The 16440-nt window shown below is 41.9% G+C and overlaps 1 protein-coding gene across 1 annotated transcript in view; it reads right to left on the reverse strand.

Moving 5' to 3' along the window:
• LOC124805056 overlaps positions 1-13168 on the reverse strand; it is a 34180-nt gene extending 21012 nt beyond the window's left edge. Inside the window, exon 1 of the mRNA XM_047265482.1 lies at positions 13051-13168. Within this exon, the coding sequence (XP_047121438.1) occupies positions 13051-13122 (72 nt within the window). The 5' untranslated portion in view covers positions 13123-13168. The remainder of the gene's footprint in view (positions 1-13050) is intronic.
• Between the last annotated feature and the right edge of the window lie 3272 nt (positions 13169-16440).

Below are 16440 nucleotides of genomic sequence, written 5' to 3' on the forward strand. Positions count from 1 at the left end.
CCCGGGAGTAGACAACATTCCATTAGAACTACTGACAGCCTTGGGAGAGCCAGTCCTGACAAAACTGTACCACCTGGTGAGCAAAATGTATGAGACAGGCGAAATACCCTCAGACTTCAACAACAATATAATAATTCCAATCCCAAAGAAATCACGTGTTGGCAGATGTGAAAATTACCAAACGATCACTTTAGTAAGTCACGGCTGCAAAATAGTAACGCGAATTCTTTACAGACGAATGGAAAAACTGCTAGAAGCCGACCTTGGGGAAGATCAGTTTGTATTCCCTAGAAATGTTGGAACACATGAGACAATACTGACCCTACGGCTTATCTTAGAAGCTAGATCACATAACTAATGAGGAGCTATTGAATAGAATTGGGGAGAATAGGAGTTTGTGGCACAACTTGACTAGAAGAAGGGATCGGTTGGCAGGACATATTCTGAGGCGTCAAGGGATCACCAATTTAGTATTGCAAGGCAGCGTGGAGGGTAAGAATCGTAGAGAGATACCAAGAGATGAATACACTAAGCAGATTCAGAAGGATGTAGGCTGCAGTACGGACTGGGAATGAAGCAACTTGCACAGGATAGAGTAGCATGGAGAGCTGCATCAAACCAGTCTCAGGACTGAAGACCACAACAACAACAACAACAACAACAATCCGTCACAAATGGAGAAGAACAGCAACTTAGAAAAGAATTCAATATACAGCAACAAAAGTTTTGGTCTTTTGCTCGATAACATAAAATATCTGACAGGTAGCGAAGCATGTTTTAAATCCTGTTTAATATCTGTTCTCCTGGGTAACTTCTTATAATCCACTGACAAATTAAAGTGTTCACTAATGTTAACAGTAATCATGTACACATATCATTTCGATAATAGAATTGTTCAAATGATCTACGGAACATGTAACTAACTAACAGAGAGGGTAACGAAATATCTTCCCTGGGTACAAGAGGATTTCTAAGTAAGATATTTGTGCCTGGAATTATCTTCTCTCTCACAGGCCATGCTTTCCTAATATGGTGTTGGTCTGTTGCTCTGTTGTCCCAAAGACAGGGAAAACATGAGTACCCGTTAAAGTCCTGAAAGGAATCCAATCATCCTAAAGTCTTCGCATAATAATCTACAAGACAGTGGAATAATTTTCCACTTGAGTTTTACCTAGTGGTAACTTGTTGTATTATACGTCAAAGGAAATGGAGATAAAACTAATAACCGACGTGACAGCAGGCGATATGTACTGACTATTTATCGAGGTAAATCGCTAGACAATTTTCCATTCTAACTATTTTAAAAACCAAACTCGCCTAAATACTTAAAAAAGAATTCTTATTTTATCAAAGATATTGCCATTTTCATGTTCTGGATGTCAGTTTTAATCAGCAAGTGTCGTTAAATTGATATAAACTATTTCTTGTAACAGTGTTATGCGGCAAGCTGGAGTGAAGACACAACTGACTATAATTTATGTGGCAGGCGTGACGGAAATCAAACTCATGAGTCTCAGAAAGAAATGATTAGTTAGTACAACAAGAGGGATAAGTGGAACTAATAGGATACCAAGGTTATGAACTCTTAGTTTAAAGTTTCAGATACAAAACACTAATCTCTGTACACAACAACAGCTTTTCTCTGAGCATTCGGAGAGAGGTGAACCGTAACGTGTCTTGGCTTGTGTTACCACATTCACCATCAGTCCACTGTACGAGTACTTATCTAAAAATACTGGATAATCGTGTAATATGTAATACTAATTGTGCCTCCGGGAAACGTGCAAGGTATTTTCGAGTGACGGTACAATTAAACAGGGCATGGAACCATGTGTGGGCTGTTCACAGACATAATATGTCTGTGAACATATATGTGCCCTTACATAATAACGTGGGTGCGGGAACGAAGGAAAATTCGGAAAAACAGGCACATAAGCATCAGATTTGTTAATAACTGCCGGCCGGAGTGGTCGAGCGGTTCTAGGCACTACAGTCTGCCTCGGGCATGGAATCCTGCCTCGGGCATAGATGTGTGTGATGTCCTTAGGTTAGTTAGGTTTAAGTAGTTATAAGTTCTGGGGCACTGATGACCACAGCAGTTAAGTCCCATAGTGCTCAGAGCCATTTGAACCATTCTTTTGGTTAATACCTTGCTCTATTACCGATTTCATAATGATTGGCTGTTGATTTTGAGCTCATATTCTGGTCAAATTGGATTGCGAATATCGATATGTTATGCCTTGTCAGATTTGTGGAAACGTCTACTTTTATTTAGTTTATGAATATTACATCTTATTTGACATGGGGCCGACATACGCGCTAATATTTAAGAGAAACCGTGCTTTTTCTAGTTTTTTTCAGCGCGTGTCAACTTTAAGGACGCATAAAAATGAGACAATGAGACCGTCATTAGGAGATAATTTCCTTTGCACGGTTTAAAGGTACAACCTTCTACGTACAGAAGGATTTTTGTTATTTTCTGATAACTGGTTTCACCGCTATAATGTCAAATGCAAGACGCTACGATTGAGTTACCGTTGTAGCTACGGGGAGGTGAAGGCACTGGTGTTAAGCTTGAACTTTTGTAGAGTACATCATACGTCTGTACTAATGAATACTCCTCGTGTTTGTTAGTTAAGAGTTCGTAAAGCAATTATGTTAGTAGTTGCAATTCATGCAAGGCTGTGGTGGGCATTGTTGTCACACCAGCGCGCCGCCACTGTTGTAATGCGCCATAAGCGCCTATTCATCGGCGAAGAACGGCAGCTTCCAGTACAGCATTGCCGCGTTCAGTTTTTATTGCAAGTAGAGGGACATAATATGGGAAACTGCAAATAAATGCTCGATATGCAAGCAGCTGACAGTAAATGAACATTTATGCAACACATTTCAACAGTAAATGGGAAAGCCGATTAGCTCGATTAAATTTTACAGTAAAGGGTGATAACTAAAATAAAATCTACCTTAATCGTTTTCGCTGCTAGCTGAGGTGTCGCTGCCGCTAATGCACTCGTGCACATGGACAGTTATATTGCTGTGTCAAGACAATGGGCTCTTTGTGCTTAACTGTTTTCAAGTTTGTGTACATGTCTCACTGAATTCCTCCAGACACTTTCGGGGCACTTTCCAGAGCGGAGCAGCACAACTGTAAACTATCACTTATTTTTAAATTCTCGTCCTCCTTTGCTACCTTGTTCTTGACAAATGCCCAAATAAGTTCAACGGCATTCAATTCGCAGTACGCCACAAACAGCTAGTGGACTTTAATTTCCTTGTCCACTGATCGCAATATAGTTTCCAAAAGGTACTCCCGCGCTCTGAAGTGCTGTTGCGCGTGTTCAAGTAGGCTCATACGATGTGTCATTAGATGGAACTTCTACATTACTGCTTTCCATCCATTTAATAATACACTCCTGGAAATTGAAATAAGAACACCGTGAATTCATTGTCCCAGGAAGGGGAAACTTTATTGACACATTCCTGGGGTCAGATACATCACATGATCACACTGACAGAACCACAGGCACATAGACACAGGCAACAGAGCATGCACAATGTCGGACCTAGTACAGTGTATATCCACCTTTCGCAGCAATGCAGGCTGCTATTCTCCCATGGAGACGATCGTAGAGATGCTGGATGTAGTCCTGCGGAACGGCTTGCCATGCCATTTCCACCTGGCGCCTCAGTTGGACCAGCGTTCGTGCTGGACGTGCAGACCGCGTGAGACGACGCTTCATCCAGTCCCAAACATGCTCAATGGGGGACAGATCCGGAGATCTTGCTGGCCAGGGTAGTTGACTTACACCTTTTAGAGCACGTTGGGTGGTACGGGATACATGCGGACGTGCATTGTCCTGTTGGAACAGCAAGTTCCCTTGCCGGTCTAGGAATGGTAGAACGATGGGTTCGATGACGGTTTGGATGTACCGTGCACTATTCAGTGTCCCCTCGACGATCACCAGTGGTGTACGGCCAGTGTAGGAGATCGCTCCCCACACCATGATGCCGGGTGTTGACCCTGTGTGCCTCGGTCGTATGCAGTCCTGATTGTGGCGCTCACCTGCACGGCGCCAAACACGCATACGACCATCATTGGCACCAAGGCAGAAGCGACTCTCATCGCTGAAGACGACACGTCTCCATTCGTCCCTCCATTCACGCCTGTCGCGACACCACTGGAGGCGGGCTGCACGATGTTGGGGCGTGAGCGGAAGACGGCCTAACGGTGTGCGGGACCGTAGCCCAGCTTCATGGAGACGGTTGCGAATGGTCCTCGCCGATACCCCAGGAGCAACAGTGTCCCTAATTTGCTGGGAAGTGGCGGTGCGGTCCCCTACGGCACTGCGTAGGATCCTACGGTCTTGGCGTGCATCCGTGCGTCGCTGCGGTCCGGTCCCAGGTCGACGGGCACGTGCACCTTCCGCCGACCACTGGCGACAACATCGATGTACTGTGGAGACCTCACGCCCCACGTGTTGAGCAATTCGGCGGTACGTCCACCCGGCCTCCCGCATGCCCACTATACGCCCTCGCTCAAAGTCCGTCAACTGCACATACGGTTCACGTCCACGCTGTCGCGGCATGCTACCAGTGTTAAAGACTGCGATGGAGCTCCGTATGCCACGGCAAACTGGCTGACTCTGACGGCGGCGGTGCACAAATGCTGCGCAGCTAGCGCCATTCGACGGCCAACACCGCGGTTCCTGGTGTGTCCGCTGTGCCGTGCGTGTGATCATTGCTTGTACAGCCCTCTCGCAGTGTCCGGAGCAAGTATGGTGGGTCTGACACACCGGTGTCAATGTGTTCTTTTTTCCATTTCCAGGAGTGTAGAATCCTTTCTCTACTCCGTAAATGGATTTCATGATACTGGATTTATCGTCGTGTGATATGGAGCCTGATCCAAAACAATCGCAGATCTGTTTAGTAATTTTTCGAGAACGCTCCCAAATCAGTTTTCATAGTGTCTGGCATTCACTTCAGAATGATACTCTGCACCTCCTTTCTGCCCAATACCATAAAACATAAGCCAGCATTTTGCACGAACCCATCTTCGTTCCCAATGTGGCATAGTATAATCCTTTTTTCAGAACCGGACGGTGTTTGAATTCCTCGTTTCCAGCCATTCCACTCTTGAACACTTTCTCTGTCATAATCGTATACACTTTCTGATGGATAAGGCATCTTTTGTTCCTGCTAACCAAACTTTCTGGGGTGATTTGCACCGCACCAACTCTCAGCGTAATAAATAGTCCACCCAGTGTTGCGCAAGTGTATTATTCCCCGCAAGAATGCGGCTCTTTTTCCTGCTATTTGGTTATTTTCCATCAGCACAGGTTTTCTGTTGAACTTTTTGTATCTGAAGCCCAAGATTCGAATAGCACGCGAAAGGGGTGTTTCACTCATATCAGGAAAATCACCCACTTCTGTCTTCAACTTTTCCAACAAGGCTGCCACTGTTGGAAACTGCTTTTCCACACAGAAATGGATTTTCTTCTTATGACTCCCTACGTAAACTCGTTCAGCTCAAACATCTTTCGCCTGTCGAAACTCTTTTTTTGGTGATACAAGACGTAAAGTTTCTCGATATTCCCTCTAAATTCGCTTCACTGCTCTTCCACAAATACCGAGACACTTAGAAGTTCTCTTTACTGGCTGTGATACGGAACTGCTCGCGCCCTGTTCTATTTCGGCCTCAAAGTAAGCACGCGCACTGATCACCATAGACTTTTCACAACTTCGGAAGTGTTACATGATTTCACACAAGTACAAGGCAACTTTTTATGTTACGAGCACTGTCTCACATCAACACGCAACGACGCGTGGGAGCACAATTGTTTCCTATCAGGCAGGAAGCCTCGATGTAAACACTGCAACAACAGAGCTTGCATTTACACTTTTCGTATTGTTAATATGTATCTCCATTAAGCGGATTGCGACAGTCTATGCCCACCATTGTTAGGACAAAACGACTGATTGGAAACCAATGACATTTCGCCTGAAAGTTGAGCATGGTTGCATCATTAAACTGTGCAAAGGAAATTTTTCTACTAATTGCGGTCTGACTTCTGTGACTCCTCAAACTTGAAACTCGCCAAAAAATGGTCGAAAAAACACGCTTTCTCTTTAATATTACCGCGTATGCCGTCCCATATTCAACTAAAATGTAGTATTCATACACCAAGTAAAAGCAAGTATTTCCACAACTCTGACAAGGTGTAACACATTGATGTTCGTCATGCGATGTCACCAGAATATGAGCTCAAAGTCAGGGGCAATCATTATGAAATGGGTAATAGTAGAAACTAATTCTTTTATAGAATAACCACATGTACATGGATGCTCTTTGATCAACATCGAAATTCGAACTTAGGACAAAAGAAACAGATCACTTCGCGCGATATATAAAATAGTTCTGACTACCACGTGGCTGAGCAGAACTAAGATAAGAACGAGAGCAACTTACTGCGCCTCACAGCACGCCGAGTTCAAAGCGAATTCTCGTGGAAAGCATCGATTGGCGGCCACAAGCCAAAGAGCCTTCCCTAGGACGTGTCACACTTCCGTCTAGACGAGAAACCCACACCATCTAAACCTTCATGACTACATGCGTGGCTCTTTGGCAAGACAGAATATCGCAATTTTAATGTATCAGTGGAAAAAGTCAAGGCAAGACGCAGATATGTTTCATAAGGTACCTAAACTCCCTCTGATGTTATTTCAGTCGGATGATAGAGACCCCCCCCCCCCAGAAATTTATTTACGCACATTTGAAAGTCAACATGAGTCAGCAAATAAGAACTACTCGATTCTCTTAAATAACGGTTTGGATGATCTGAATGAAATCCTATGGAATCGCCAGCCACATACTAGGGTTATTACGTAAGGCAAGCAAATTTCAATAAAATGAGGGCAAAGATTTTCAGTACTCGACATTGTAAGTGCGATTTTTGCTGAAGGATAATTTCAAGGATTCTGTTCCTGTAGCGTAAGGGGATAGAACCACGGCCACATAGAGTGGTAACTTGGGCAGAGAAGTGGAGTGCTGTGAAAAAAGAAGGTGTAAGTGGAGATCCCTCATCTGATTCCCTCGCAGTTCAGTGCTACTGTACATCAGCATGTACAGACTCCAAGGATCAGAGACTGGGACCATGCCACCCAACTGGGGGCTAAAAAGAGCCCTAGATGTAGAAGTATCTGCACACTTTTTTGTGTCCCTAACAGAATGTAATAATACTAGACAGAATATGATACAGAATTATTACAACGTCGTACACGTACATAAAGGAGCCTAGTTAAGTTGATTACATTAACAACACAGGTTTAGCTTATATCTAGATTATAACTTGGATGTAATATAATAATATACTAACAATTTAGCTCAAGACATGTAGTTTACTAACGTTCTGACGTAACTTAGCACGAGAGTATCCTCATCTTGGTATGCAGAATTCATATGGCATCAATTAAATATTGCTGTAAGATGACCTGGTACATTACCAGACAGCAACTCAGTGGTCAACGTGTAAGGGGTCCGCGATCCCTTACCGAGCGATTAACACTTGTTTGACCCACACAGGTCGATGGCAGGCAATACTGACTGTCAAGCGCCGCTAGAGCTAGAGTGTGAAGTGTCAGTCGAGTTTGTGTTTGGAGTCCGCGCGAAGCTGTGAGCTACGCGTCGTGTCGTGCCGGCTGAGTTGAGTCCCCATCGCCGTGGGTTGACCCTCAGCAAAAACATTCTTTTCTTTCTTTCTTTCTTTCTTTTACTTGTGCCTTTGTTCCCGCGGATACGCAGGGTCGGCATGGTTAATCGGATGTGGCAATTTTAGTGGAAGGGGTGGCCGGATGCCCTTCCTGCCGTCACCCTGTACTCCCCTGGGACGGAATTAGTGTACCCAAACTGTCTGCGACTAGTGTAATCCATGGAATAGTGCGAAACTGTTCAGACGTCTGCGAGTCGTGTAACTGAGGTGGGACGTGGGGACCAGCCCGGTATTCATCTATGGGGATGTGGAAAGCCGCCTAAAAACCACATCCAGGCTGGCCGGCACACCGGCCGTCGTCGTTAATCCGTCGTTAATAAATGTTTGAAGCTTCAGTGTATGTTCGCTGTAGGTGTGGATTTCCGAATTAAAGTTTTTTCTGATAAGTAGACGGGTTTTTCTTTGTCCATGGTAATGCTATGTAAATCCACATGCTTCTTAGGTTGTACATGAGGTCATATTCTCACCAGTTGGCGTGTACTAATCAGTTTAATGAATTTGTCGTGGTTTGGTACATGCCGACAATTGGAGTATGCAGTGTAGTTTTTATAGATGTCTTTTTATAGTTCAGAATATCATTTGCTACTTTTGTTTAATGAACGAACGAATTTGCGACTGTTTTTCCTTTCTGTATGTCCACATGTGTTACCACATGCATTTTCCAAACCTTTCTAATACAATGAACATTCATGCATACCTATAAGGCTGTATCTTCACTGTACTGGTGTGCAGTTGCTTTATTTTATCATGGGTAAGGACCATGTTTGTATGCGTGTATTGTTTTGTGTTCACCAAGATCTTCTTTTCCTTGCTAATAAATCTGTTTAATGAAAAATTTGAGAAACCAATATCTTATATGTTAAAACCTCTGCCAAATCCTTATTTAAATTCATGGGTTTTGAGATGTTGTATCCATTGTCTAATTTTAGTGTTGATTTCTTATATCTGGTTAGGAAGGTAGTCACCGAAGGTAAAACAAGCATAATAAAATAAACCCCCGCTGCCAACAATGCAGGTGATAACTTTTATATCGCTGACACTGCCAAGATACCTTTCACATAGGTGACCCTGCCAGATAACTTTGATCGTGTTGTTAAAATTTTTAATTTGAGGGGTGGTCTACTGGACAGATAAAAAAAACTGACTAATCTGAAGTTCATGGAGACTCTGCACTAGCACTGGAGACCACTTTCCCGCAATTTTCGGCTACTGAGGTTCACCCTGGTCATAGGAACAATGAATATAAAAATTGTCAAAGTGCGAGTAGGCTCGCACTCTAAGGGTACAAACTTAATTGTGTGCATATATAGTTTATCCATCTCGGGAACTGAGAATCTCGACGGTTTTTCTCTGTTACGGATATCGATACTGGCAAGATATCGATCCCAGGAATTACAAGACTTTCAAGAACGTTTTTTTCGAGTGGTATAATTATAAATTATCAGTTTTCGAATTTTTGCCTTTATGTGTACCCTAAAACCTTGCTTCTTGGAAAATTTCATGATTCTGGATCAATGGGAAGTGCCCAATAGGTTTTGATGAATGCATTTAAGAGTATCCAAATATGTGACATGAATAGCCGTGTCTGTTGACTACACTGACTTAGAAGCTTAAATGTTTTAGCCGCCAAGGGACTGCAGACCCTAGTATGTGACATACATTTGGACTTGATACATCTGCGCGTTCCTCAGAAACAGTGGTCTTAACACTGTCGGACAGACAGACAGACGTATAACAAAGTGATCCCGTAAAGGTCTGGTTTTTACCGACTGAGGCACGCAAAGCTGAAAAGTGCTGGGACACGTCAGTTGACGACAGCATGATGAAAAATCACTGAATAAGTTCATGATATCGCGGTGCGAAATAACCGGTCGTGCGCGAGGTAGTTGAGTACGAGTACACAGTACCATTCACGAACAACTGGAAATGAAAGATATGTACTCAGTATATGCAGCAAATGCTGACACTTCGTTGCAATCTGCGTCTACTTCTAACTTTGGATGTAATGTTAATGTATCGTTGCACACTAAATCAAAGAACAGTCAAAACAACGGACGAAGTACCCTAAGACTGTGTCGAAGGGAATAAATCCGTTTTGTCAGTAGATGATTCCAGGGGAATAATACTCGTAGAGTATTTGTAAAAGTGCAGCATCGCAAAAGAGACCTATTACGTTTCATTCTGCATCGCCTGAAACTCGATTTGAATGAAAAATCATAAAACAGCTTTCAAAAAGATGCTATACGATTGTGACAATGTGCCACACAACGGGAATGAATTCGTTCGTAGTTCATCACATTGTCCATATTTATCTCCAAATGAATTCCTTCTGTTTTTCAAATTTAAAATTTCGCTCGGTGAGAAGAAATTAGAGTCAACCGAGCAAATGATGTTTGCAGAGTTTGGCAAAAATTTTACTTGCATACTGAAAAAAACTTTATTTTGCGGACGGAATGAAAATATTGGAAACTCAGTGGATTATAAGCCAAATGAGAAAGTAATCTTTCCACTCTGTAAACATTAGAAATCCGGGCGCCAATATAAAATGACTTCTATCTTAATAATGTGTTTGGAGAGAGAGAGATTGATTTTTGATTGAGACTTCTTTAAGTCGTAACTGGTACCTGAATTTTGGTTGCTGCCTCCTTAAATGATCAGCTTCTGCACCGGTTGATGGTGTATTATAATTTGGAGAAAGGTTTAAAATACGGCTCTGTTGGTTACTTGGCCGTATTGCGGATAGCTTTGAGCCCAAGTTTTCGTAGCTTTTCATATCCAAGGGACCACTGTTGTAAGTAAATAAGATCAAACAGCAATCTGCTTTTCGTGAGAAAAGGAGGTTGCTTGGCACACAAACTTCCTTCAGACTACACGTCCTGCTGCATCAAAATTGATCAGTGTAGTTCAGCACCATACTATTGTACAAGAACATAATCCAATTACTGCAATTAAGAAATTATGAGAGACTGTTACGTATTGAATGACAACTATAGAGAATACATTTCCTTTCCTGTATTTTAGTGAACTTTGTACACTTACATTTCTGTCGATTGATAGCCGGCAACGACAATGAAGTTCACCTCCTTTTCCAAAAATAAGATCTTTCTATTCTTCACTTCCAGAAAATTTGTATACATGAATGTTTGGCGACTATTACACATACTTCATTCGGTTTTATCACTGAAATAGCAATTTTCATTAAATGTAACAACACGTTTTGAGCGACGGCTTAGCAACACGGCCTCTTTCCACAAGATACAGATTAACAGTCCTTTTTTTAAATAAACCAATTGCCTTTTTTTAAGAGTCCATACTCAAAGATTCACAACTACTATCGTTGCGGGGATGGCGCGCTAAAGTGTTTCTTGCTGTCCAGCTGTGCTTCACTTCACTTCACTTCAAGAACTTTTTGAATCAAATTTACGTTTACTGTATTTACACACATTGCAGAGCTTCTCATAATAAAATGAGGCATAAATCAAACAAGGGCAGTGAGGCTCAAACAATATTACAACACCCTGACGGAACTTTCACTTGCAGTTTGATAAAAATCTACTTTGCCGCGGTAAACTCTTTTAAGTATGTGTTTGCAGTTTTGACTGTTACTTGAACTCAAGACTATGGTTATGAATCCAAGGTGCATTCACAGTTACAAGTCGATGCAAAAATCCTTCGTATCGTGCCTAACAGTGGCACATTCTTCGTTGGGATACCCTTCCACATTGTTTGTTGGTGAAAACTAGCAGTCACGAAACCACGCTTCAAAAGGGCTTTTTCTTGTTTAACTTTTAACCACGAATGTACGCGCATTCGTTTACTTGAGAAGCCTAGCATCTAGAACACATTCGTGCGGCGATTTTACATAAGCATCAAACGAATTTTCAAAAGCTTCTTGTGTTCGTCCCAAGCGCTAGCGCCGGCGCTTTGCCAGTACTATACAAAGACGATCACACTTAAACTCACTAATCCAAAAATAAACAGTATTGTGTATTACAGTGCATAACCCACATGAACAAATTCTGCAGGTGGCTGGGGGAAAATACAGGGAGCGAAAGGCTATTAACAATTTGTACAGAAACCAGATGGCAGTTAAAAGAGTCGAGGGACATGAAAGGGAAGAAGTGGTTGGGAAAGGAGTGAGACAGGGTTATTCAATCTGTATATTGAGCAAGCAGTAAAGGAAACAAAAGGAAAATTCGGAGTAGGTATTAAAATCCATGGAGAAGAAATAAAAAATTTTAAGGTTCGCCGATGACATTGTAATTCTGTCAGAGACAGCAAAGGACTTGGAAGAGCAGTTGAACGCAATGGACAGTGTCTTGAAAAGAGGATATAAGATGAACATCAACAAAAGCAAAACGAGGATAATGCAATGTAGTCGAGTTAACTCGGGTGATGCTGAGGGAATTAGATTAGGAAATGAAACACTTAAAGTAGTAAAAGGAGTTTTGCTATTTGGGGAGCAAAATAACTGTTGATGGTCGAAGTAGAGAGGATATAAAATGTAGACTGGCAATGGCAAGGAAAGCGTTTCTGAAGAAGAGAAATTTGTTAAAACCGAGTATAGATTTAAATGTCAGTAAGTTGTTTCTGAAAGTATTTGTATGGAGTGTTGCCATGTAGGGATGTGAAACATGGACGATAAATAGACTGGACAAGAAGAGAATAGAATGTTTCGAAACGTGGTGCTACAGAAGAATGCTGAAGATTAGATGGGTAGATCACATAACTAATGAGGAGGTATTGAATAGAATTAGGGAGAATAGGAGTTTGTGGCACAACTTGACTAGAAGAAGGGATCGGTTGGTAGAGCATGTTCTGAGGCATCAAGGAATCACCAATTTAGTATTGGAGGGCAGCGTGGAGGGTAAAAATCGTATAGGGAGACCAAGTGATGAATACACTAAACAGATTCAGATGGATGTAGGCTGCAGTACGTACTGGGAGATGAAGCAGTTTGCACAGGATAGAGTAGCATGGAGAGCTACATCAAACCAGTCTCAGGACTGAAGACCACAATAACAACAACCCACATGAACTCTATTCTCCTCTGCGCAGTTTTCGAGCCACTCACATAAATTTTAAATAACCTCAAAAAACCCGTTTCCCTCTATCTTGGATCTAATAATTAAGAATAACACGCAGTCAATTTCAGTCTTTCAACGAAAGCTGTACGAGAATTGTGATAAGACTAATGGTGCGGTTTAACCAAAAGTCTAGTTTCGTCGCAGAAATTCGCACGCCTTTACAATCTAGCCACATATGCGGCTAGTGAGGTACTCACAGTCACTACTCCAAGGGCCGCGCACAGCGCGACTGCACCAAGAACCGTCCAGCTCCCATACTGTGCTCCCATCTCATCGGTCGCCACCTGTCGAACAGCTATGCCGCCAGTCGCTACAGCATTATATCGTCCTCGCCAGAGCAGTTTGCGTGATGACCTGCTTGCCGGAAACCATTTCTACAGCAACGCAGTGCTGACAGGAAACATACCTAGATAGCAGTCACGTATTTCCGTGTGCCACTTGCTGTTAATGAGTAGAACCCGGGTTATTATGTAATCATACGTTTTCCCCGTCGCTCCTACGTACGTGAGAAGTGTAGATTTTCACGAATTACATTGCAACATCGATGTGTTTCATTTCATTACAAATTTTTACACATTTCAAAGAAGTTACATGTTTTTGCATAGTTTAACTTCATGATACGTAATATTACCTACTGCTGCTTTTTACTGTCCTTCGTATTTCCCCAAACCCTCAGTATGCCGATCCCTTAGATAAATATCTGAATCATACGTAACACAAAAGTTTAACGCACGAAGTGAATTATCTGTAAAAATCACGTTCTAGTGCAATAAAATGAGCTTAGCTACACTTTGAGCTAGATTATGAAGCAAATGCTTTTTCTTTATTTTCTAAAAGTCGGAATTTCAGTGTCAAGAGGAAAGCAGGTAATATAACAATAACGTTGCAGCAATCATTATTGTGTGCAGTAAGGAGCTTCGAGTGCTGTGTAGATCAGGGGTTCCCAAACATTTCTTCTGAAGGAACAGTTGGAGAGTCCTGGTACTTTGGTGGAACACCTTGGTTATTTTGAAAGTTAATAATTTTTTTAAATTGTGATAAACTTGTTTTATTCAGTGATTATGTCCATTCTGAACCATAACAAATAACAAATAAATCGTAGTAAAATTTTAAAAAGTAATTAGTATCGTCAAAATGTCGACAAAAACAGACGCCGTGTTATTAACAGTTTTTGCGGAGCACCTGTTCACGGAGTTTGGGAAACCATGATATAGGTTGACAGTGGGACAAACGTATGACTAGCAAAAATGGTTCAAATGGCTCTGAGCACTATGCGACTTAACTTCTGAGGTCATCGGTCGCCTAGAACTTAGAGCTAATTAAACCTGACTAACCTAAGGACATCACATACATCCATGCCCGAGGCAGGATTCGAACCTGCGACCGTGGCGGTCACGCGGTTCCAGACTGAAGCGCCTTTAACCGCACGGTCACACCGGCCGGCTATGACTAGCAGTCTGAAGTTTTTCGACAACTAGCTACTTCTATTGATTCACAAGTACGTAGTGTGTGCGCAAAGAAAAGTTGATCACATAGTACTTCTTTAACAGTTAACATCTGTTCATGTTCATGATGTCCCCGGCTGCATCAAAATTTTCAGTTAATTGGGATTCTTGGTTACTACGGACGATGCTCCTTTCACTGCTGACGGAGAAATTGTTCTATGTCGAGCGTACAGAAAGTAGATCGGGTGCTTATGAAATCCGACATCATCAACATATATTTAGTGATGCACACACAAAGAACAAAGCAGGACAATGGGCTAAGACGCAGATATTATTGAGACTGATGAAAAATACTTCGAAGTCCTCGACTTAATTCTTTTTAAGAAGTGCTCCGCTTATGGATGCTGCGAACATTCGACGGTACAAACTTCAGTGTATAAATATCACGTGTTTCAACGAAAGCACAGGGGATAGCAGATTCCTGATGAATTGACGTTTAGGAGAAACTGTTTTGATTTTTGTTAATAGGAGACTGTGAAAAGTGTACGATGTTACATAAGTAACCACTACATACGGATAGCGGTAGACGAAACAACAGATATATGTGGTAATGTGTATGTTTCATTGGCAGTCACTGAAAACCACTACTGATTTCCGGAAAAGTGCTGGAACTCACACATCATTCAACATTAACAGTGTGGTATAATTAAATAACTTTTCCGATTAATATCGCGTCCCGCATTAGGACAAGACAGAAGGAAGAAAGCTACCAGACGGCAAGCAACGAGATCAGAACGGAAGGTACGTTAGAAATCCTAAATATAGTTGTGGAGAGTTCTGTATTTACTTGTTACCATCTCGTTGTTATTAATACCTACTCATTATTTCTAAACCGACCTTAGTGTCACACTTTAATGGGCGTTTGTGAGATATAGTGCAGTGGTGAGGCAGATCCTCCTCCTTTCCGTTCTGCATTGTTTCAGGTAACGTGGATCACTGTGCTTGCATTTTTCTTCATTCGTGTCATCCGATATTGGGGTACGTTAAATCAATGAATTTTTAATGTTCTTTGGCTTTCTATTAGTCCTGTATTGTTTTATTCTTACTGATTTGGCTTTCATTTCTTCTTCAGAAATTTGGATTGTTCGTTTCTCTTTCTTGTCTTTGGTTTTTTCCGGTTTTATATATGAGAATATTTTCTGTGATTTGGAGTTCTATTAAGATCTTGTTTCTTTGTTGCGGAAGTTGTCATTTTTTTGTTAATTTATTTTGGTTCATTCTGAGGATGTGTCCATAAAAATCAATCGTTTTTTATCAGTGTGTTTAAGAGTATTTCAGTAGTTTGCTAAACGGTTTCATTTTTTATGTGAATTAGTAAGTGTGGAATTTGGGGCCAAGGATTTTTCTTAATATCTTCCTTTCTTTGTCCTCCAGCCTTCAACCGGCCGTTGTTGGTGATGGACAATGTTTCAGCCGTGTGCAGTGCCTCCGCTGCGATTACTGTACTGTAATCTCTTATTTTTGCATTCTACGAGAGGGATTTTTTGTTATAAGCGCTTTGGTGAGCTGGAACGCCAGTTAAATTTTACTTTTTCTAGATCTCGTTTCTCGAGGGCATTCCACCTGGTCTATTCTCCAAGATATTTGCATTTTTTGACAATCTATTTTTTGGTGTCCCACTTCAGTATGTTGTGGTTCGTTTTTTATGTTTCCGATTATCTTGGTCTTCTAAAAGGAGTTATGAGACCTATTTGTTCAGCTTGTTTTTGTAGTTCGACGGTCTGTCCTTTGGCTTCTTCCCAGGTCTCAGCTAGTAGGGCCATATCATCTGTAAAAGCTAGGCGGTTGAAAAAAAAAATGTTCAAATGAGTGTGAAATCTTATGGGACTTAACTGCTAAGGTCATCAGTCCCTAAGCTTACACACTACTTAACCTAAATTATCCTAAGGACAAACACACACACCCATGCCCGAGGGAGGACTCGAACCTCCGCCGGGACCAGCCGCACAGTCCATGACTGCAGTGCTAGACCGCTCGGCTAATCCCGCGCGGCTTAGACGGTTGACTCTGATGCCTTTGTTTCTTGTTAGCAATCGGATTTCACTATGGACCTTCGTATTCCGCTCTCTGATTACTTTTTTC

The sequence above is a fragment of the Schistocerca piceifrons genome, chromosome 1 (genome assembly GCF_021461385.2).
Source record: "Schistocerca piceifrons isolate TAMUIC-IGC-003096 chromosome 1, iqSchPice1.1, whole genome shotgun sequence".
NCBI lineage: Eukaryota > Metazoa > Arthropoda > Insecta > Orthoptera > Acrididae > Schistocerca > Schistocerca piceifrons.